Here is a 19,129-nt window from a genome sequence, read left to right as displayed (position 1 = left end):
TGTTGTCTTGTTCGCAATCCGTAATTTTTTTTGTAGTATTTGTCCGAAATCGTTATTGTTACTCGGGCGGATTGGGTAAATTCTGTCTAAACTTGTGGTAGTATTTATATCAATATACTATTTAAATTAAATACTTTCTTATACTATTTTAGTGCTATATACAGAGTACGGTTTTCAAATCTTTTAAGTAATTTGTAAATAATTATGATGTCAATATTATTAACTGATTAAACCAAGCATGTGCACAACAAAAAAAACATTAATTTTAATATGGTAGACATTGTAGAAACTTTGAATATTAATTGGTATCCCCAACTTGATGACATATTCAGTGTTGCCAGGCGTACGATAATTGTCGTACACGTACGACATATGGAGTGTGGAATTAAGAGGAGTGGCATCTCTTATGGTAGAACTGTTGCAAAAGTGTCCAGCTGTCAGCTATAAATAATAGTTCCAAATCTCCCCAGAGTAGCGCTAGAGTAGCTAAGAACCTAGGCGTTATTGAAGGAATGAATTGCGCTGTCTATGATTTGATGTTTTTGTTCAAGTACTCTAGGTATTGTTGCGCCACCTATTTAAAGTTTTTGATGACACTTTTTGGTACATGAAGATTTCGTTCCTTATCTCCACCTTCCGTAGTACGATAATTTGGGCTCCGAGCGGCTACCGGGAAAATCGAAATTCGTCAATTGCGGGCATTTTTCTCTGTCACTCTAATTACGTCTTACTAAGAGTAAAAGAGAAAGATCCCCGCAATTTGCGAATTTCGGTTTTCGCGGTAGGCCCCCCGGTACAATGTACGTTCCAAAGAGCATTATCGTACGCAAATGTACGATAATTTCAGCCCTTAGACGATGCCACCAAAAAGTATAGTTTTGGAAGCAAAATAAGACACTTTCCTTGAGAAATAGGCTACAGTTAGCACCTTTTGTGTGTTCGGCTCCTTTGTTTACGTCAAAAATGTCGAAATTTCATTCGAACCGTTTGGATCTATCACAAAAATACAAAAATACTAATTTTTGGGCAATTGAGACGAAAATTGCGTTTTTGTTTAATTATTCATTGGACAGGTACACTTATTTTGCAATAAATTTTGGGAGTAGTGCATTTTTAATACGTGTACGATAATTTTTTCATCGGTACGATAATTTTGACACTAAAGTACGATCATTTTCTTCCACTCACCTGGCAACACTGGACATATTTTCGAGATATTTCCAAAATACGTGAATGGTGGGGCTCAGCATTTTATTGCGAAATATTTAAAAAAATGGGTAAAAAATGTTGTGACAGGTTTTAGAAGTGTAAGTCTTGCTGATTGTGGTATATGTTTTCACAGGTGAACCACAATCATTCAATTTTATGATAAAAATACAAGACGATAATTGTCAATCTCATTATCATTAGGGTGACCATGATGTCGGCACGATGTGAATCAGTTTTACACATTCTTATTAAGTACTAAGTAAGTTTATCTAATTAGGTATTAAATTGGTAATAATTAATTAATTAATTGCCAAAATTGAAATCCAAAGTCCGTAAACATTCCAGACTTACGTTTATACATTATATTTTAATACTAAAACGGTTTTACTAACTATTTATAATATACGTAATCGATTTGATATAGGTTGGACAAACATTTCCGTCAGTAGCAAAAGGCGGCAAATTTGAAAACTAGTTGCAATCAAAACGCTTAATGAACTTCAAGATAGTTGAAGTGTGTAAAACGTAAGCCATCACGCATATGAACATACCATGTGTGCGAAAGAGGCAGACTACAAATGAAAAATCGTGACCATTTTTGAGCACGATCGACAGTGGCGGCTAACGGCCGCTATTTATTAATTTTCAAACACATGTCCGGCATCGTAACACCTTAAGTATTTTAATTAGAAAATATAAACTCGGCCACATGGAATCCAGGGCTATAACCGCGAAAATCGAAGTTCATCAATTGCGGGCGTTTTTCTCTGTCACTCTTATTACGTCTTAGTGAGAGTAAAAGAGTAAGATCCCCGCAATTTGCGAATTTCGGTTTTTGCGGTAGGCCCCCAGTTATTAGTATGTGTAAGCGAGAACGAATATCGACAGTCGAAAAATCGGATATCGTTAGTGTTGTGTGTTGACAGAGTAAGATCCCTAGTGCGCAAAATGTTCAAGTCAATAATCAAGACCAAGTGCGAGTAGTTTGAAAAACTTGCGCGGCTAGAAGATGTTGATGTCAACTTTAGCCAGTCTTCTTCGAGACCACGGGGACAACACCGTCCTCGGAACGTCGGACGGAAACATAAACTTAATAATATGCGATTAAGTCCCGTTTATATTAGTTAATAATTTATACATGGAGATATAAAGGAGTTTAGAGTGACAAAGAAAGCAATTTGCGAACTTCGGCGTTCGTGGTAGGCTCGACTCTAACATCCCATCGGGGCGGACCGGCTCTCCAGCCGCAATAGAGCACTCCTCCGTCGGCCTCAGAGTGTCATTGCCCTGCGTGTAACAAGGGCATATCACAATGTGTCACATGCAGCGGCATGTGTGATGGCGGGCACTCCCCCGTGGGAGCTTGATGCGGTAGTCCTCGCGGAAAGGTGCAGGATGAGAGCTGAGGCCAGGGCGCGCGGAGAGCAGCTAGATCCTGAAGATGGGGAGAGAGCAGAAAGGCGTGCGCTGGACCGGCTTAAAGAGAGGTGGAAGGACCTACTGGAGGATTCCCCCTGTGGAACACGCACAATAGGGGCAATCCTCCCTTCCCTAGACCAGTGGGTTGAAAGAAATTTTGGCGTTTTCACATTCAGATTAACGCAGGTAATGACCGGGCATGGCTGTTTCGGTCATTACCTGCATGAAATTGAGAGGGAACCCACACCGGTGTGTCATGAGTGCAGTGACCCAGACGATACGGCTCAACACACCCTTGAGCTATGCCAAAAATGGGACATGGAGAGGCAGCAGCTCATAAATAATGCTGAAATAGAAGGAGGAGATCTTTCGCTGCACAACGTGATAGCAGCTATGTTACGCGGCGAGAGACAATGGGAAGCGGTTGCCTCCTTTTGCGAAATAGTGATGAAGCAAAAGGAGGAAGCGGAGCGAGTGCGTGAAGACGACGTGAACGCACACCCGCTACGGCGCAGGCGAAGAGGAAGAAGGAGGTTGCAGTACATTAACCGCCTGCTTCACCAGTACAGCTACGGGGAGGGGACCTACAATATGGCGCTACCCGTTTGGGGAAGGGTTGTAGCGTTGCCAACCCCTCCTCCTTAGGCGCGAGGGTGCTAATGAACTTGGCAAACGGGGGAGCACCATGGATGAATGCTAGCGACCCCACGATGCTCCCCAAACCGGCAAGAGGGTGTAACGCCGCAGAGGGTTTAGTGGGTAGTCTTCTCTCCCCTTTCTGACTTAGAAAGGTGCGAGAGCTGTGAGTCCCACATACCCCCCACTATAGGCCGACACCCCATGGCCTGGGGATGATGCGTAAAAGCATTCCCTCTGCGTAAAAAAAACGACTCGACTCTAACAAGCTCCATAATACTATCATACTACTCCATAATACTCCATTGACAAGCGCCTTGGTTAAAAACTGTAATAAACGGGCGGAGCAGACCGCGACCCTGGTCCTGTCAGCATATTTGGGTCTCTCTTACTCATACTTGTGTTCTTGACAGAAGTTACGGCGGACCACCTTCCTCACGATCGATTGTGATGTCTAATTCCGACACTGTCTTAACTATGGCCCGCTTGAGGGAGTCAATATTTGTGTGGGGTTTAGCACAGGCTTTCTCCTCAATAACCTGCCATATGGCATAATCCAGGGGGTTAAGGTCCGGGCTGGAGGACGGCCAGTCTTCGTGGGCAACAAAGTCAATTTTATTCCTTCGAAACCAGGCTTGAGTTGTTTTTGCCTTATGTGCAGGAGCCGAGTCCTGTTAAAAAACCCATGGCTGGTTTTGAAATAGGGTGTGGCTTAATGGCTTCACTATTGGTTCGAGAACGGTTTCCTGGTAAACTTTGGCCCCAGTTTTCTCACCTTTTTCACAAAAATGAACCTGTGTTAGCCCGGAGTAGGTATGACAAACCCAGCCAAATCATCACATAAGAGGGATGATGGCCTCGTTGCACTCTCGGAACAGTCACAATCGCCTATTGACTGTTTTTTGCATACACTCTGTCATTCTGGCGGTTACAACTTTTTCAATGGTAAAAATTTTTCATCTGTAAATAGTATTTTTCGGTGGCCATTTTGTGCGTACCGCTTCAATAGCACGCGACTTCTCTCTAGCCTCATAGTCTTTAATCGTCCATTAAGCAAGTGACCTTTTTGTCTGCGGTAAGCGTGTAGTCCAAGGTCTTCATTGATAATTTTTTTAGGGTGCTTCTCTTCAACAACTTTGGGTTTGGGTTGTATTGCCAACAACTTTTGCTTCCGGGCAGGGTTTCTTGCAATTCTCGCCTTCGTACGTACTACATTTCGATGCTAGTAGTTAACTTGACGAGTAACGAGATATCAAACGAGATATACACTCGGGTACGGCTCGTGGCAAGACTCGGGACGAGTAAAGAATGACATTTCCGCACGTGTATCTAACGTGTTTTAATACAGTTGCGAAAAAATAAGAAAAACAACATAAGACAGAAACAATTGTAAATATAAAACATTGTAAAATAGATCATACGATCATTATTTCTTGGCCCCAAATCGGGTCTGATATCAGGCCTGATAAAGTGGGGATGTAATTGGCACTTTTGGCAGATTTCTTGGATGCCTTTGTAGAGAACGTAGTGATTATGATTATATGCTCTTTGGTAGACAGTCAAATTTATTAAAAAAAATAAACATTATGCTTGGCGTTTACTAAAATAAAATTAAACTTAACCTGCAATGCTCGGTGCTCGCCACTTTATTGGCTCTAAAGTAAACTAAATTATATGACGTTAGTATCCGCTATTTTTTAAAACGAAACAGTCTTGTTTATTTAACACGTGCTCCACAAGCTTTGTACCATGGCGGACTCTACAAATATGTCATTAGGTAAGTTCTAAATTCATCGTTTAATCGGATCTAATTTCAGATTGTTATAAAACTTTAATTTAATGAGGAATGTTTACGTGTCACTGAAATATAACTGCTATATTAGAAGTAGATGTGTATGACTATTTATGGTTTTCAACAGTATGTTTCACTATTTTTACAAAAAATGCCGGCCTTGTGTAGTCGAAATCTTGGATAAAAATATAAACGCTGTATCAGCCTGGCGTCAGTCAGACTTTCTCCAATCACCAGCAGATCAGCTCTATCTTAAGATTTATAATAGTTTCACTAACTAAATGTGAACTTAATCTGTTGAAGGTTCATAACAATAGAAAATTCACAGAATAAATTTAGCTTAACACATTCACTGCCGGGAACCTACCTGGTGGGCGCTCGTGAACTTTGTTCAGATGCCGGACAAAAAACTGCGCACTACCCCAGAAACCGGTGGTCTATAGCTGCGTACAAAACAACCCGTCCAGCGGGTTGTCCGGCATCTGAACAAAGTTCACGAGTGCCCACCAGGTGGGTTCCCGGTTTCTGGGGTAGTGCGCCGTTTTTTGTCTGGCAGTGAATGTGTTAACACTGATACATTAATAAGTTAGTACTGTTTTCAAATATATGTGTAATATAAATAATAAAATATAGTGGATACTATATTAAGGTTAACACTTTCAGTGCTCACCACGCCATTCCCAATACCAAATTAACCCACCTAGAGGGTTTTGGCCAGTGAATGTGTTGGATAAGTTCAGATGTCTATTTATCTTACCTCCTTAAAACACCAGTGTCAGCATAGTGCAGTGATTATATATTGATGAATGATATATATTATTGCTTTTCACCTACCACCCTGTTTTGTTGTACTGATGTACTCACTGACTTATATAAACTCTTCAAGTGGCATATGCTGTTTTTGAGTTGTTAGATTTTTTATTTTATTTCAATTAATCAAATTTATAATTTAAATGATGTAATCAGTTGGGAGCCGATGTCCTACCACATCAAGGGATAATATACTTCACACAAGATTTTTTATTTTATTTCAATTAATCAAATTTATAATTTAAATGATGTAATCAGTTGGGAGCCGATGTCCTACCACATCAAGGGATAATATACTTCACACGTTAAGTTTGGTACATATTGGTTCATATAAAATTCATAGTTTATAGATGAAAAGTCTCATTAAGTTGTAATGTTATAAGTTATAATAAACTAAAATAGATGTCATATACAACAGAAAAAGTTACCAAGCCCAGAGATTGTAAGTTAATGAGAATATAACACTATTTAAAGGTGGTTGGTTAGATACTAACATTATTAGTCAAGGTAATTTTTAGTTATTAGCGTAATACTTATCAGTCACACAGTCAAACCTTCCACAACCCACCACACCAATAGTCAGCCATTATAATATCTCTTCAACTGTCTTGAGTTGAGCAGCAGACCTACAGATACCATCAGTAACATAGATAGATAGATAGATGATCCGTTTATTTGTTTGCCACAATACACACAGGAAATACAATTAATAAAATGACAAAAAAAAAAACATAAAACAAAATTATACGAGAGAAATACACATTTATACAAAATAGAAGTAGAAAGAGAAAAAAATATACATTTAAATAATACTGTTCCATACATATAGGAAATGTTGTGTGCGTCGCAGCAAAACAAAAGGGATCTGGCTCAGTATTACGCTTCACCCTATGGGAGAGGCACTGATATTCTGCCAGGACCAGATCACGTCAACCAAGATACAGTGTAAAATATGCAATATTCAAAGTTAGTACTTACCTAAATACCTTGTTTATAAAACTAGTGACATAATTATCATTGAAAGTGAGTACTTGCAAAGTTATGATATTGAATTGTCAGTGTGATTAGCATGCTTAAGTAATACGTAGTGTCAAGTGTAATTATAAGAAGAAAATCATTTTATATACATTATGAATTACTAAAACCAAATAAAATAATAGTATTAGTGAAGACTAAATTCGGTAATCAGCAACCAGGTAACCATGAGGGACTCCCAAAGTTTGTTTCTCCAAAAGGTATTTTTTTAAATGAAATTTGAAAGATTGCTTGGTTTTCATATGACGAATAGGTGGAAGAATATTGTTCCAGCACCTGGTTGCGAGATACCGAAAACAGCCTGTGAAAGCAACGGTTTTGTGGGGATGCGCTTCCAAAAGACATCGTCTGGTAGATCGAGTACCGTGTCGTTTATAACATGAAATGACTATCTGTGCAAATAAAATATATGTACAATCACAGTTCATAAAGAAAATTCATGGAGTAGATAAAATGTGTAGAATTTTATACTGTCAACATTAGTTATAATAAGTTTTTCAAATCCGTTTCCTACCAGCAAGCTTTATGGCCTAATTTAAAAAAAGGGCCGGAGGGTAGTAAGGCTCAGCATTCAAAAACAGCAGAGGCACTAATATTACTTGTTCAACACTTCATGCACACATAGAAGCAGCAGATACACCGAGCTGGCAACAACGGTTGACTTCACATATGCTGCTATTTTGTCAATAGCATCCATACAGTTAGAAAAGGAGAAACAAAGTTTATTTTTATCGAGTTTCTTGATTTATTCGGTGTTTTAATGTTTATGGGTGCAAACAGAAGTTATCTAACTGAATGAAGGAGGTCCGCCAGTTAAAAGTGGTAGAGAGCGCGCGATGCTCGGGATATACCTGCAAGACAGAATTTGGAATGTGGACATTCGCCAACGCACAAAAGCTACCGACATTACTAAAAGAATTGCGCAGCTGAAGTGGGAATAGGCCGGTCATATATGTCGCAGGGATGATGACCGATGGGGCCAGCGAGTACTATTCTGGAGACCTCAACTGGGAAGCAGAGGTGACGGAAAACCACGAGCCAGATGGTCGGACGATATCAGAAAGACGGCAGGGCTGACCTGGAATAGAATCGCCGCATACAGAACAACATGGAAATTGATGAAAGAGGCATATGTTCAGCAGTGGACACATATACGTATGCTGAGAAGAAAAAGATGAGGGAGGGAAAGTTTAATCTCTATTTTTTTTGAACTTGTACGAGGGCTAAGAAAGACCACTCTCAGTGCGCGTAACACGGTTCCGGGCTTTATTGAACATATGAAGTGAGATAAATGAGTTTACTTGATCCATTAACAAGGCCAATTTGATAAATTATAGTTAAGTAAGTACTTACTATCTTACAAAACTATAAGTGTAGCCTCAATGTTATTAGATGTTTTGATTAATTAAAAAGTCTTAAATTCAATAATAGCCGGGTCCACACAGAGCGAGCATACGCGCGAGGCAATCCTTCGCCTCCGCCTCGGCCGACGCACGTCTACACTGGCCGGTTTGTGCGTGAGCCAATTGACAACATTTAAATTTTCTGACCCTATAATTTTATTGGTTCTACATTTTGATTGAAACGAGGAACACGCTAATAGTTTATTTCTTTTACTAGGATTTGTATTTAATTTATTATATATATTTTTAATGTGTACTTATTCTAAAATCCGCATTTTGCACGACATAAAATTCTTACTTTACCAAGTATCTACATAATGGAAGCGGCAATGTTCGTTAGGAATAACCCGAACTTATTCCCATTGCAAAAAATCACATCAAATAGACGTAATCATAATAAACATCAGTACTTCTTGCCAATGTCGAAACTAGCTATGTACAGAAACGGTCCTTACTGTTGATGCGTCGTCATAGCGAACAAACTACCCGAAATATTAAAACAGGAAACTAATGACAAAATATTTAAAAGTAAGTTAAAAATGCTGCTCACCGATAAATCTTACTATTCAATTGACGAATTTTTAAATGATGACACTTTGTTAAATGAAATGCGTAAATCACTTTAATTTGATTAATAATATGTAGTAGGAATTAAAATGATTATGTATAACAATAATTGTTAATAATAACATAATATGACATCGCATTCTATATACTACTTAAGTTAATTTAATTTTTGTTTGACATACCATTTTTTTTTTGTAGCATGTAGTTAATAGATTAATAATTTTCATTAGAGTTGTAAGTACCTACTTACCTGTTAACATTTTGTGCCCTATCAGGGTGTCATGTACCTACTACCTGTTACTAACATCTTTTGTAATGAACATGACATAGAATGTTGAATAAATTGAAATTGAAATAAAAAAAATGGCGTAACTCCAGTTCTACGCTAGAAGCTAGGTCTTATCTCGATAGAAAAAAAAACATGACTTAATTAATCTGACGTTGTCTGTCATTGTCAATGTTTTAAACTGGTCCGTTGTTGTTTTAAAACAATTTTGATAAAATATCAGATTTCTACGACGACTTGGATATTATAACAGATATACGGATATGACGGATCGGCGGATAAACACTAACGAATGTAATGTAATGTAATTAAATGTTTGTACCGATATCTTCGACGAATCATTTTTGCTGTTTTTGCAGTAGGTAAGAGACGAAACAGTATTTGGTATACTTTGAAGGAGTATATACCTCATTTTAAAAACGATTAGAAGATAGTAACTTAATTATGTAAATAAATTTCCCTTTGTTTTTAAATTCAATCAATATGTCGTATATAAATGACAATGTCAAATTGTTCGTATTGTTGGTGACCCCGATCTCACAGTCGGTTTGGAACCTCTCAGTCTTCGGAGAGACGTTGGCTCTCTATGCCTGTTCTACCGTCTGTACAATGGGGAATGTTCTGAAGAACTTTTTGAATTGGTGCCACCGTCACGTTTTTATCACTGCACCTCCCGCCAAAGAAACAAAGTTCATCCTCACTTTGTCGACACGTGGCAAACCAAGAACAAGCGGGCATCTCGCGCGTTTTTTCCCAGAACGTGCAAATTGTGGAATGAGCTAACTTCTGAGGTGTTTCCCTTGCGCTATGACATGGGGTTCTTCAAGAAGCAGGTATTTAGGGTTCTCAAAGGTTGGCAACGCATAAGTGGCTCCTCCGATGTTGCTTATGTCCATGGGCGGCGATGACTGCTTCCCATCAGGCGGCTCGTCTGCTCGTTTGCAGCCTATTACATAAAAAAAAAATTCAATATTATGACAGCAAATTTTTTTCGTGATTGTAGTATGTACTCGTATCATATTATTGTACAATAAGTTCGTAGATTTAATACTTAACTGTAGTTTGTTCTGTACATAGTGTAGTGTTCGTATTGTTTAATAGTTGTATGTAGTTTATTAGTTAGTCGTAATTTGTATTTCTTTGCAGATCGGATACTCCAACGAACACTGTCTATGACCGTAATATGATAAGATTCATATACTAGCCGTGTCTTATCCAACCTCGACATTGGCAGAATCATCAACACCTTGATGGAGCCATAACACGAAAAAATGATTGATTTATTATGGAAGGTAGAGGCAAGGAACAGAATCTCCTTAGGCAGAACCATAGAAATAGGATAGTATAGAACGACTGTCAAACTTTAAAAGTGTGACCAAAAATGAAATGCAAGTGTATGCGTAAATTGTCTATGTTACAACATATTAATAATCTAGCGATGTTTAACTGCTTTATCGACTACTTTTTCAAATGTGTTTGTTTTTATCAAAAAATGTAATAGGTATGAGTATTATTACTACTATTAGACCTTATTAGCGCCTATAGTACCTTTAATTTTCTCTTACAGCAGACGCATAGTAAATAACAATACTGATAGTGATAACCGAGGCTACAGTTACAGTCGTTACAGTCAGCATCAAAATGGTCAAACATATAGGTACACATGTGTCACAATGGTCAAATATATATTGTTACTTATTTTACAGTACATATGGGGCTACTTTATAGCACTAGTGCGAGAAGTAGCATATTATGTTACTGTGTCGAACATTTAAAGGGCCATATGTACTGTAAAACGTTGTACGATACATGTGCGAATAGGTAATTCGCAACTCGTGTCGATTTAAAACACTCCCTTCGGTCGTGTTTTAATTTATCGCCACTCGTTTCGAATTTCCTATTTTTCGCACTTGTATCGTAATGTACTATTACAGTACATATGGTGCTACTTTATAGCACTAGTGCGAAAATTAGCACATTACGTAACTATATCGTAATTTTAAAGGGTATTAAAATTGTAAAACGTTGTACGATACATTTGCGAATAGGTAATTCGAAACTCGTGTCGACTTAAAATCGTATCGCCACTCATTGCGATTTTTTATTTTTCTCACCTGGTTTGGTGTTCTGGGACGTTAAGTAACTAAAAATACTCGCTATTTGACTAAATTACTAAAGTAGTTAGTCCAAACAAGCATTAAGGAACGCGGCGCTGTCGGTAAAGCAGATGAGTCGCGTTGATAAAGCAGGTTTCTGTCCTATGCGGGTGTGAGTGGTGTAACATGTGTAATGTCGTTAATACAAACACATGCTAAGTGTTAACAGTAGGCGCAAAGAGTTGACTTACCAAAGAAAAAATGAATTTCGCGCCATTTGGGTTTTTTGGCCCTGAAACACAACTACCCGGCACACCACATGACACCATCGTCACTAAATTACTTAATATATATTTTTCTTTTTGATTCTCTTATATTTTTCACGTTAAAAAATACGGCAATATGATCTTGGCCGCCTTCGAACTTCGAAAAATGGTTACGTCCTATTTATGGTTTATTGTCGGACACTTTTGGTATATGGAGATTCTGTTCTTGCCTTTACCTTTCATATTCGTGATGCTCACGAATGGCATTTCACCTATCGTGTCATAAAATTGGTAAAATCGCAACATATTTTTAATCATTTTGTATTTTTTTTTAATAAGCCTGATAAGCCATATTAAATTTATATTAATATATTGCAGTGTTCAGGAAGCAAAATACTTCCAAATCATATGTAAAATTTCAGGTTTTATAAAAATGAAATGTTGTCAATTGCCTCGCGCGTATGCTCGCTCTGTGTGGACCCGGCGGGCTATTCCCAATAGTTACCACCAAGTTGTTACCAGTGGTAATTACTGGGATTTTTTTTCAAACCTAGTTGGTGGTAACTAATGGGATTTTTTTCCCCAGTAGTTACCACTGGTAAAAGGTGGTTTTTTTTCCAGTAGTTACCACTAAAATTTGGTTAGCGTTCAATACTAATAAAAATTGTATTAATATAGAGTGCTTTAATCAATAATTAATTATAAGTCAATTCGTTATTCGTTTAATTATAAGTCGGTTACTGTTTGAGTAAACTGCCTTAAAAGTGAGAAAGAAATCGGTCTTTGACTGATTAGTTTGTTCGTTCGTATAATTGTGACGTTGTTTATTAAAACGGACTTTGTTGTCGATGGCGCTTAGGCCATTATCAACGATGCTCCTATATAAATACAACGCTGGCATCGTGCAGCGACTCCCTATCGCCCCCGCGTCTTATGAGGCGCGCCTACAATCCACAACGGACTCACGGCCTACACGCAGCAGCCACGTGCCACGTGCACTACTTTTCGGCGACTTACTTCAAAAATTTGTTGTCGCGAATTTCATTCACGCTTGACAGAGAAGTTTAAACCCATTCAGCTAGGGTTTGGCCTTAAGGGGGGTTGCGAGGGAGCGGTTCATGCAGCCCGTTCGTTTATAGATAGCCCAAATTTTGAAATTCTGGTGAAGATTGAAGTCCGTAATGCGTTTAATTCCATCGATCGCGGCGTTCTTCTGACCCAAGTAGAGAAAGAGCTGCCAGAAATATATAGCTACCTTTGGCAATGTTACGGCTCCGCTTCTAGCCTTATGTACAAAAATATGGAAATACCGTCTTGCGTGGGCTGTCAGCAGGGGGATCCACTAGGCCCTGTAATTTTTAGTCTGGCCATCCACCCCATCATCAATCAGCTGACATCTGATCTGAATTTTTGGTACCTCGACGACGGTACTAAAAAATCAACCCAATTAAATTAAAATGAAACAATTAATTTAAATTGATTTGGGGGAAATCAACGGTGTTAGCGGATTTAAAGACTTTAAATGATAGGTTTGCGGAGATTGGTTTGGCGATCAACTACGATAAGTGTGAGTTGTTCATTTCGGACGCCATGCCCCCCGACACCAAGTCGTCATTAATCAACGACATTAACCTCATTACGCCAAATATTTCGGTATTGTCGCGCGATACCCTTACGCTTTTAGGAGCCCCAATTTTGGAAGAAGCGATTCCGCTCTCAATAAACGGTAAGGTCGAACAATTTTATAAGTGTTCGCAATTGTTATACGAGGTTAACCCGCACATGGCGATCTACATTCTGCGTCTTGGCCTGTTTTCACCGAGATTTTTGTACATACTCCGCTGCGCCCCAGTATGGAAATTCCCATTGATAACATCAAACGTAGATAATATTCTGAGAGAAACGGTCAGTAAGATCCTGAACGTCAGCTTTACACCATCGAGTTGGACTCGGGCTACCCTCCCGATTAAATTTGGCGGACTTGGTATCCGTTTGACGGGTGATCTAGCTCTCTCGGCGTTTTTGTCGTCTGCCTACAGTACATTCACCCTCGTTGGCGGTATTCTTCGAATTCCTTCAACCGCTAACGTGTTGGTGTCGTGCTTGGCAGATGCGGAATCAGCTTGGGAGGCAGACCATTCAGTCGAGCAGGTACCGGGAGAAAAAATGAGTCAAGCGGCGTGGGACGTTTTTAATGTTAAAAGAAACCTACAACTTCTCTTGCATAATTCCCCGAACCATCATGAACGAGCTAGGCTCATGGCGGTGTCTGAAAAGGAGTCAGGTTATTGGTTGCATGCGCTTCCATCACGAAACCTGGGCTCCGCTCTGGAACCCTCAGCTTTGAGGATCGCGGTTTGCCTTCGCCTGGGTCTACGAATTTGCGAGCCGCACACTTGCAGCCGTTGCGTACAGCCAGTTGACACTCTGGGGCGGCATGGCCTGCATTGCAAAATGAGCGCTGGTCGGCTTTACAGGCATGCTACCCTTAACGATTTGATCCGCCGCGCCCTCAGCACTGCCTCCCTTCCCGCGACGTTGTAGCCGTCAGGTCTCTGTGCAGCTGACGGCAAGAGACCTGATGGCTGCACTCTCGTGCCCTGGAGCTTAGGTCGCCCTTTGGCGTGGGACGCCACCTGCGTTGTCACGCTGGCTCCGTCTTACGTGGAAGGGTCGGCTCGGAAGCCTGGGACTGCTGTGGACCAGGCCCAGACCGCCAAGCGCCGCAAATACGCGTTCTTGTCGAATGAGTATTAGTTTGCGGCGCTTGCAATGGAAACGCTAGGCCCGTGGTCGTCCGACACCAAAAATTTTGTCAGAGAAGTGTCAGTTCGGCTGATAGGCATCTCGGGCGATCATAGGGCTGGCGCTTTCTTTGCCCAGAGGCTAAGTCTGGCGGTGCAGAGGGGTAACGCCGCCAGCGTTCTTGCGACCATGCCGGAGGGAAGTGATTTGGGGAGATCTTTTATATTTAGTTTTTAGTTTTAAGTTGTTTTGTGTTAGCATAAGTTCGATTTATTTGTTTTAGTTGTATATTTATTAGTGTATTAGGTATTGTTTTAATAAAATATTTATTATACTTAAAAATATATTTTAACAAACTACATTGATTGTATTGCTATCGGCGCGTAGGTTAGGACGCCGTAGCGATTAAAAATTAACACGTAACATAAGCCCATGCATGTTGTAGGACTGTTATTGCCAACTGCTGAGCGAGCTCGGTGGACGTGTTGACCGCTTAGACCAACCAGTATAAACGCGTATCTCTTACGCGCTCTCTTTATTAATGTCTCGGTCACGTTACGCTGGTCTGCGCGACAGTCCGGTCCGCCCGCGCTCGCGCGATGATAATTTTACTGTACTGTACTGGCTTACGAGTTACCAATTCACACAGTACGTATACTTTTTCTTACAGAAATAAATAAGTTGTTTTGTTTTACAATATATTTTATGCTTTTCGTGCCCTTTGTAAATAATGTGTGTTATGATTGCTTGTATTTCTCTATGTAAGTGAATTGTAATATTCTGTTGGAGAAATAAATTCTAATTTAAAGTATAATTTTTATTCAAACGTTAATTTCTCTCTAATTTTTTTTCACTTGCACCGGTTTTAATATTTTTGATCAGTTTTAAGGCAGTTTACTGAAACACTAATCGATTTATAATTATTTATTAAAGCACTATATTTATACTATACCACTTCTATAGCCGTGTACTCATTAGCGAGCTGTAACCGTAACCGTTGCATGCACTGTAACCAAAAAACATAGTGTGTACGTGGTTCGCGAACCTGCTGCGAGCGGGTACGCGTCGGGCTTGCAGCGAGCCGATGTTTACAGCGTACTCATTTCTGAACCTGTAACGTTGTACGTAACTGTAACCGTTACTGTTACAACACTTACTGTACAAACATAGTGTGTACGTGGTTGATGAACGCCACACGAGCGACTCGCAGCGAGCCGACGATTGTCGGTTTTTGCCGCGAATCAAAGGGCGCTCGCAGTGCGCTCGTGGACGTCAAGAGGAGAGGTTGTTGCTAGCCGCTATCTGTACTTTTTATTTCTCTCGACATGAGTGAATGGTCAGAGGAGAAATGTCTGTCGTTGATAGACGCCTACAGGGAAAACACGGTGCTATGGAACCCTAAGGATAAGGACTACTACAAAAAACATTTAAAAGAAGATGCCTGGGCTAAAACTGAGGGCAGGGCAGGCCTCCACGTTCGTTACACTCCCCGTACACACTAGAACTTCGTTACTGTATCTGTTTGGTTACAGTTACAACTCGCAAAATGAGTACGCTCGGTGAAAGCGTTCCGGCGACATCGTGAGCCGTAACTGTAACACGCGTACACACTAGAACCTCGTTACTGTATCTATTTGGTTACAGTTACAGCTCGCAAAATGAGTACGCTCGGTGAAAGCGTTCCGGCGACATCGTGAGCCGTAACTGTAACACGCGTACACACTAGAACCTCGTTACTGTATCACGCATGTTACGGTTACGGCTCGCTAGTGAGTACACGGCTTATTGTTTTATTAGTATTGAACTCTAACAACATTTTGGTGGTAACTACTGGGAAAAAACATTCCCACCTTTTACCAGTGGAATTTTTTTCCCAGTAGTTACCACTGGTAACAACTTGGTGGTAACTAGTGGGAATAACCCGACCCGTGAGAGTCAGAATGGCGGGTGTACCTAAATGAAAAGCATAATTTGTACTATATAGTACCTCCGTTAAAAAAAATTGTACCTCACGACACAAAGTTATCATCAAAAAACAGTACACCCGCCATCCTCACAGTCAGAATGGCGGGTGTACTTTATTACGCTATGTTCCCGTAGTTATTGATAAATTCTATAAAAGCCAAATTTTTGTACCTTCATATTCAATTATAATATGAGCCATTTTATTTGTGGTTTCTAAGTTTTACTCATTTTATATTGTGCGTGCTATTACAATTTCGCAGGCGTTATCATTTTTCAAGTTATCGATCTCATTTTTAAGAAAAAACGCTAAGGTACAATTATTTTTATTACGCCAGGAATTAGTACCTTTAATGTTTAATCTGTTAAGTTCAAATATTCAAATTTCTTCCAAGCTATACTTATTCGTCTGTCTGTTCCATTTTCGTTGCATCAAACGACACAAATTTACTTAGGTATACATATTCCTTGGCATATTCTATGGGGTTTTCCTTTACATTTATTGTTTTCTTTTGGCTATTTGTCATAATTTTAGTTTTTGATACATTCATGTGTAGGCCATTTTTTTTGCTTTCAGAGATCAAGTTCTGTAGCATTGATTCTAAATCTTCCGCTGATTCACTAAATAGAACAATGTCATCTGCGAACCTTAGGAATGTTAGTTTATTATCAAGTATCCGTGAGCCTTTATTTTTCCAATTAATGTTTTAGAAAATGTCTTCAAGTACAGCTATGAATAACTTTGGAGATAGTGGGTCTCCCTACCGCACCCGTCTTCCAATTGTGAACTCATCCTCTTGTGTTTCAAGTTGCACTGTACTTACACTTTTTGAATATATGTTTTTTATTATATTTATATACGTTTTGTTTATATCATTATTTCTTAGTGCTGTCCATATAGATGGGTGTACTATACTGTCGAATGCCTTGGCATAATCTATAAAGCGCTATGTAAAGTGGTTTATTGAATTATTTATAATTTTCTATGATTTGTTCTATTGCGTGAATGTGGCCGGGGGGGGGGGGGGGGGGGGCCACTAGGAAAATAGTTTACGTTAGTAAAGATGGTGGCGATTTCTATAATTCCATTCCAGACAACCTACTCGTACTTTTGCTAAAGTTGACTTCCGATTATGTAACTACATCACTAGATGTCACTACAAATGGATATAATTTTAAGGTATGAATACAACATTAAGAAGGTTGCATATACCTCGTTTGTCAAGACCTTTATTTATAATGTTGTTACCTAGCAACTGTTGTTTACTGTCAGACAGAAATAGATAAATGTCGTAAACAGATATATGAAGATTGAAAGACATAAAGAATATTGAAAATGACCTGATATTTTACAATCGATTAAAAAAATGGCTGACTACAAATGCCTTTTATGACATGTCAGAATATAATGATTTGAATATTAATTTAATTTAATTTATTGGATGTATGAATTGTGTTGATTATTAATATTTTATATTGTTATATTTTATATTATTTAATTTGATAATTTTGACATGTCAGAATATTATAATAATAATTTAATTTAATTTATTGGATATTTGAATTGTTTTGATTATTTTTATACTGTTTTATCTTACTGTAATTGAATTTGATTATTATTATTTATTATCTTAATTGTACTCTTAATTGACATAGACCTAATTATATATTGTATTACCTTTTGACTTGTAAAATTTGCAATTTTATCAATAAAGGAATATGAATATGAATATGAGCTTATTTGTTCTATATTTATTTTAAAGTGGTAGCTGAGTAAAAATGGAACAAGCATTAAACTCGGGTAGTTTCAAACAGGAAAATTAGACTCCAAATGTTACAAACTTTAATAGTGCGCAAGGCAATACCGATGTCGGCAGGCTTTATTTAGGTAATATCGAAGGTAAGAAGAAAATATCGCCAAAAAAATACGAGACGAACTAGCGCGCATCTATGGAGGTATGTGCGTAGACAAGACATACGATCTATGCCTGAAATTCATCAACTACAAGAAATACCCGAATCACGACTTCATTACTCATGTGTCAATTGTAAGCATGTCTGGAGCGAACTACTAACGGAGCTATAGAGAGAGACTAAACGAAATTATCCCAAATTTTCCTAACGTGCAAGATCCTAGAGACATTACTTCCGGAATATCTTGAATTCAAGTTCAGTTAGCTGTTAATGTCAAAGAAGGAACACTCAGTTGAGAACATTGATGTCCGTAATGTTGAGAACCTGGCAAGTCATTTATGCGAACACGAAAGAGTACTAGGTCAGACTGAGATACAAGTCATAGGAGACGAGGCTAATGCAGCTTTGTGCACAAAGATGAACAAGGCTAAAAAGAAAAACATTTCCAAAGAGATTAGGAGCTACGAGTACCTACTCTATTACTATTAATTGAAAGAATTAAACATACTTACGGTGCTATTCGGTTTTTTTTTTTCATTTTTTTTTTTCTACTTGTTTTTTTGTTTTGATTTCTTGTAACCAATAAAACATTTTTGTTACAAGAAACTAAACAAAAAAATTACTTGTAAACCGACCAAGTAGACCTAATATTATGTAGGACGAAAGTACACGTAAGGATGCATATGTAGTTGTGCACGACGATACAAAATGAGACTTAACGCAAACGCGTACGTCACGTTTCAAAATCGAATTTATTTACACTAGGGGTACTGGGCATAGTCTAATCATATGTTTTAGTTAAAAAAAAAGTTTAGGATCTGTGCAATGTGGCCTTTTAGAGAAAATGGCATGTTACTTACGACAACTCCGACTTTGACATCCAATATAACTTTAATGGAGCGTTTCTATCGACCCGCTCTAGCGATGGTTCAACGCCATGAATGTCCGATAAGGCTTTGGTTTTTAGCTGATTCTTTTAGCTGTCTCCC

The 19,129-nt window shown here is 38.8% G+C and overlaps 1 protein-coding gene across 1 annotated transcript in view; it reads left to right on the top strand.

Annotated features, from left to right (window-relative positions):
* Positions 1-4,725: 4,725 nt before the first annotated feature.
* Positions 4,726-19,129, top strand: part of LOC133519769 (serine/arginine-rich splicing factor 4) — a 28,226-nt gene continuing 13,822 nt past the window's right edge. Inside the window, exon 1 of the mRNA XM_061853859.1 lies at positions 4,726-5,041. Coding sequence (XP_061709843.1) covers positions 5,014-5,041 — 28 coding nt within the window. The 5' untranslated portion in view covers positions 4,726-5,013. The remainder of the gene's footprint in view (positions 5,042-19,129) is intronic.

This window comes from Cydia pomonella, chromosome 1, assembly GCF_033807575.1.
Source record: "Cydia pomonella isolate Wapato2018A chromosome 1, ilCydPomo1, whole genome shotgun sequence".
Taxonomy (NCBI): domain Eukaryota; kingdom Metazoa; phylum Arthropoda; class Insecta; order Lepidoptera; family Tortricidae; genus Cydia; species Cydia pomonella.
Note: the sequence above shows the minus strand (reverse complement) of the source record. Positions and strands in the feature narration are given on the sequence as shown.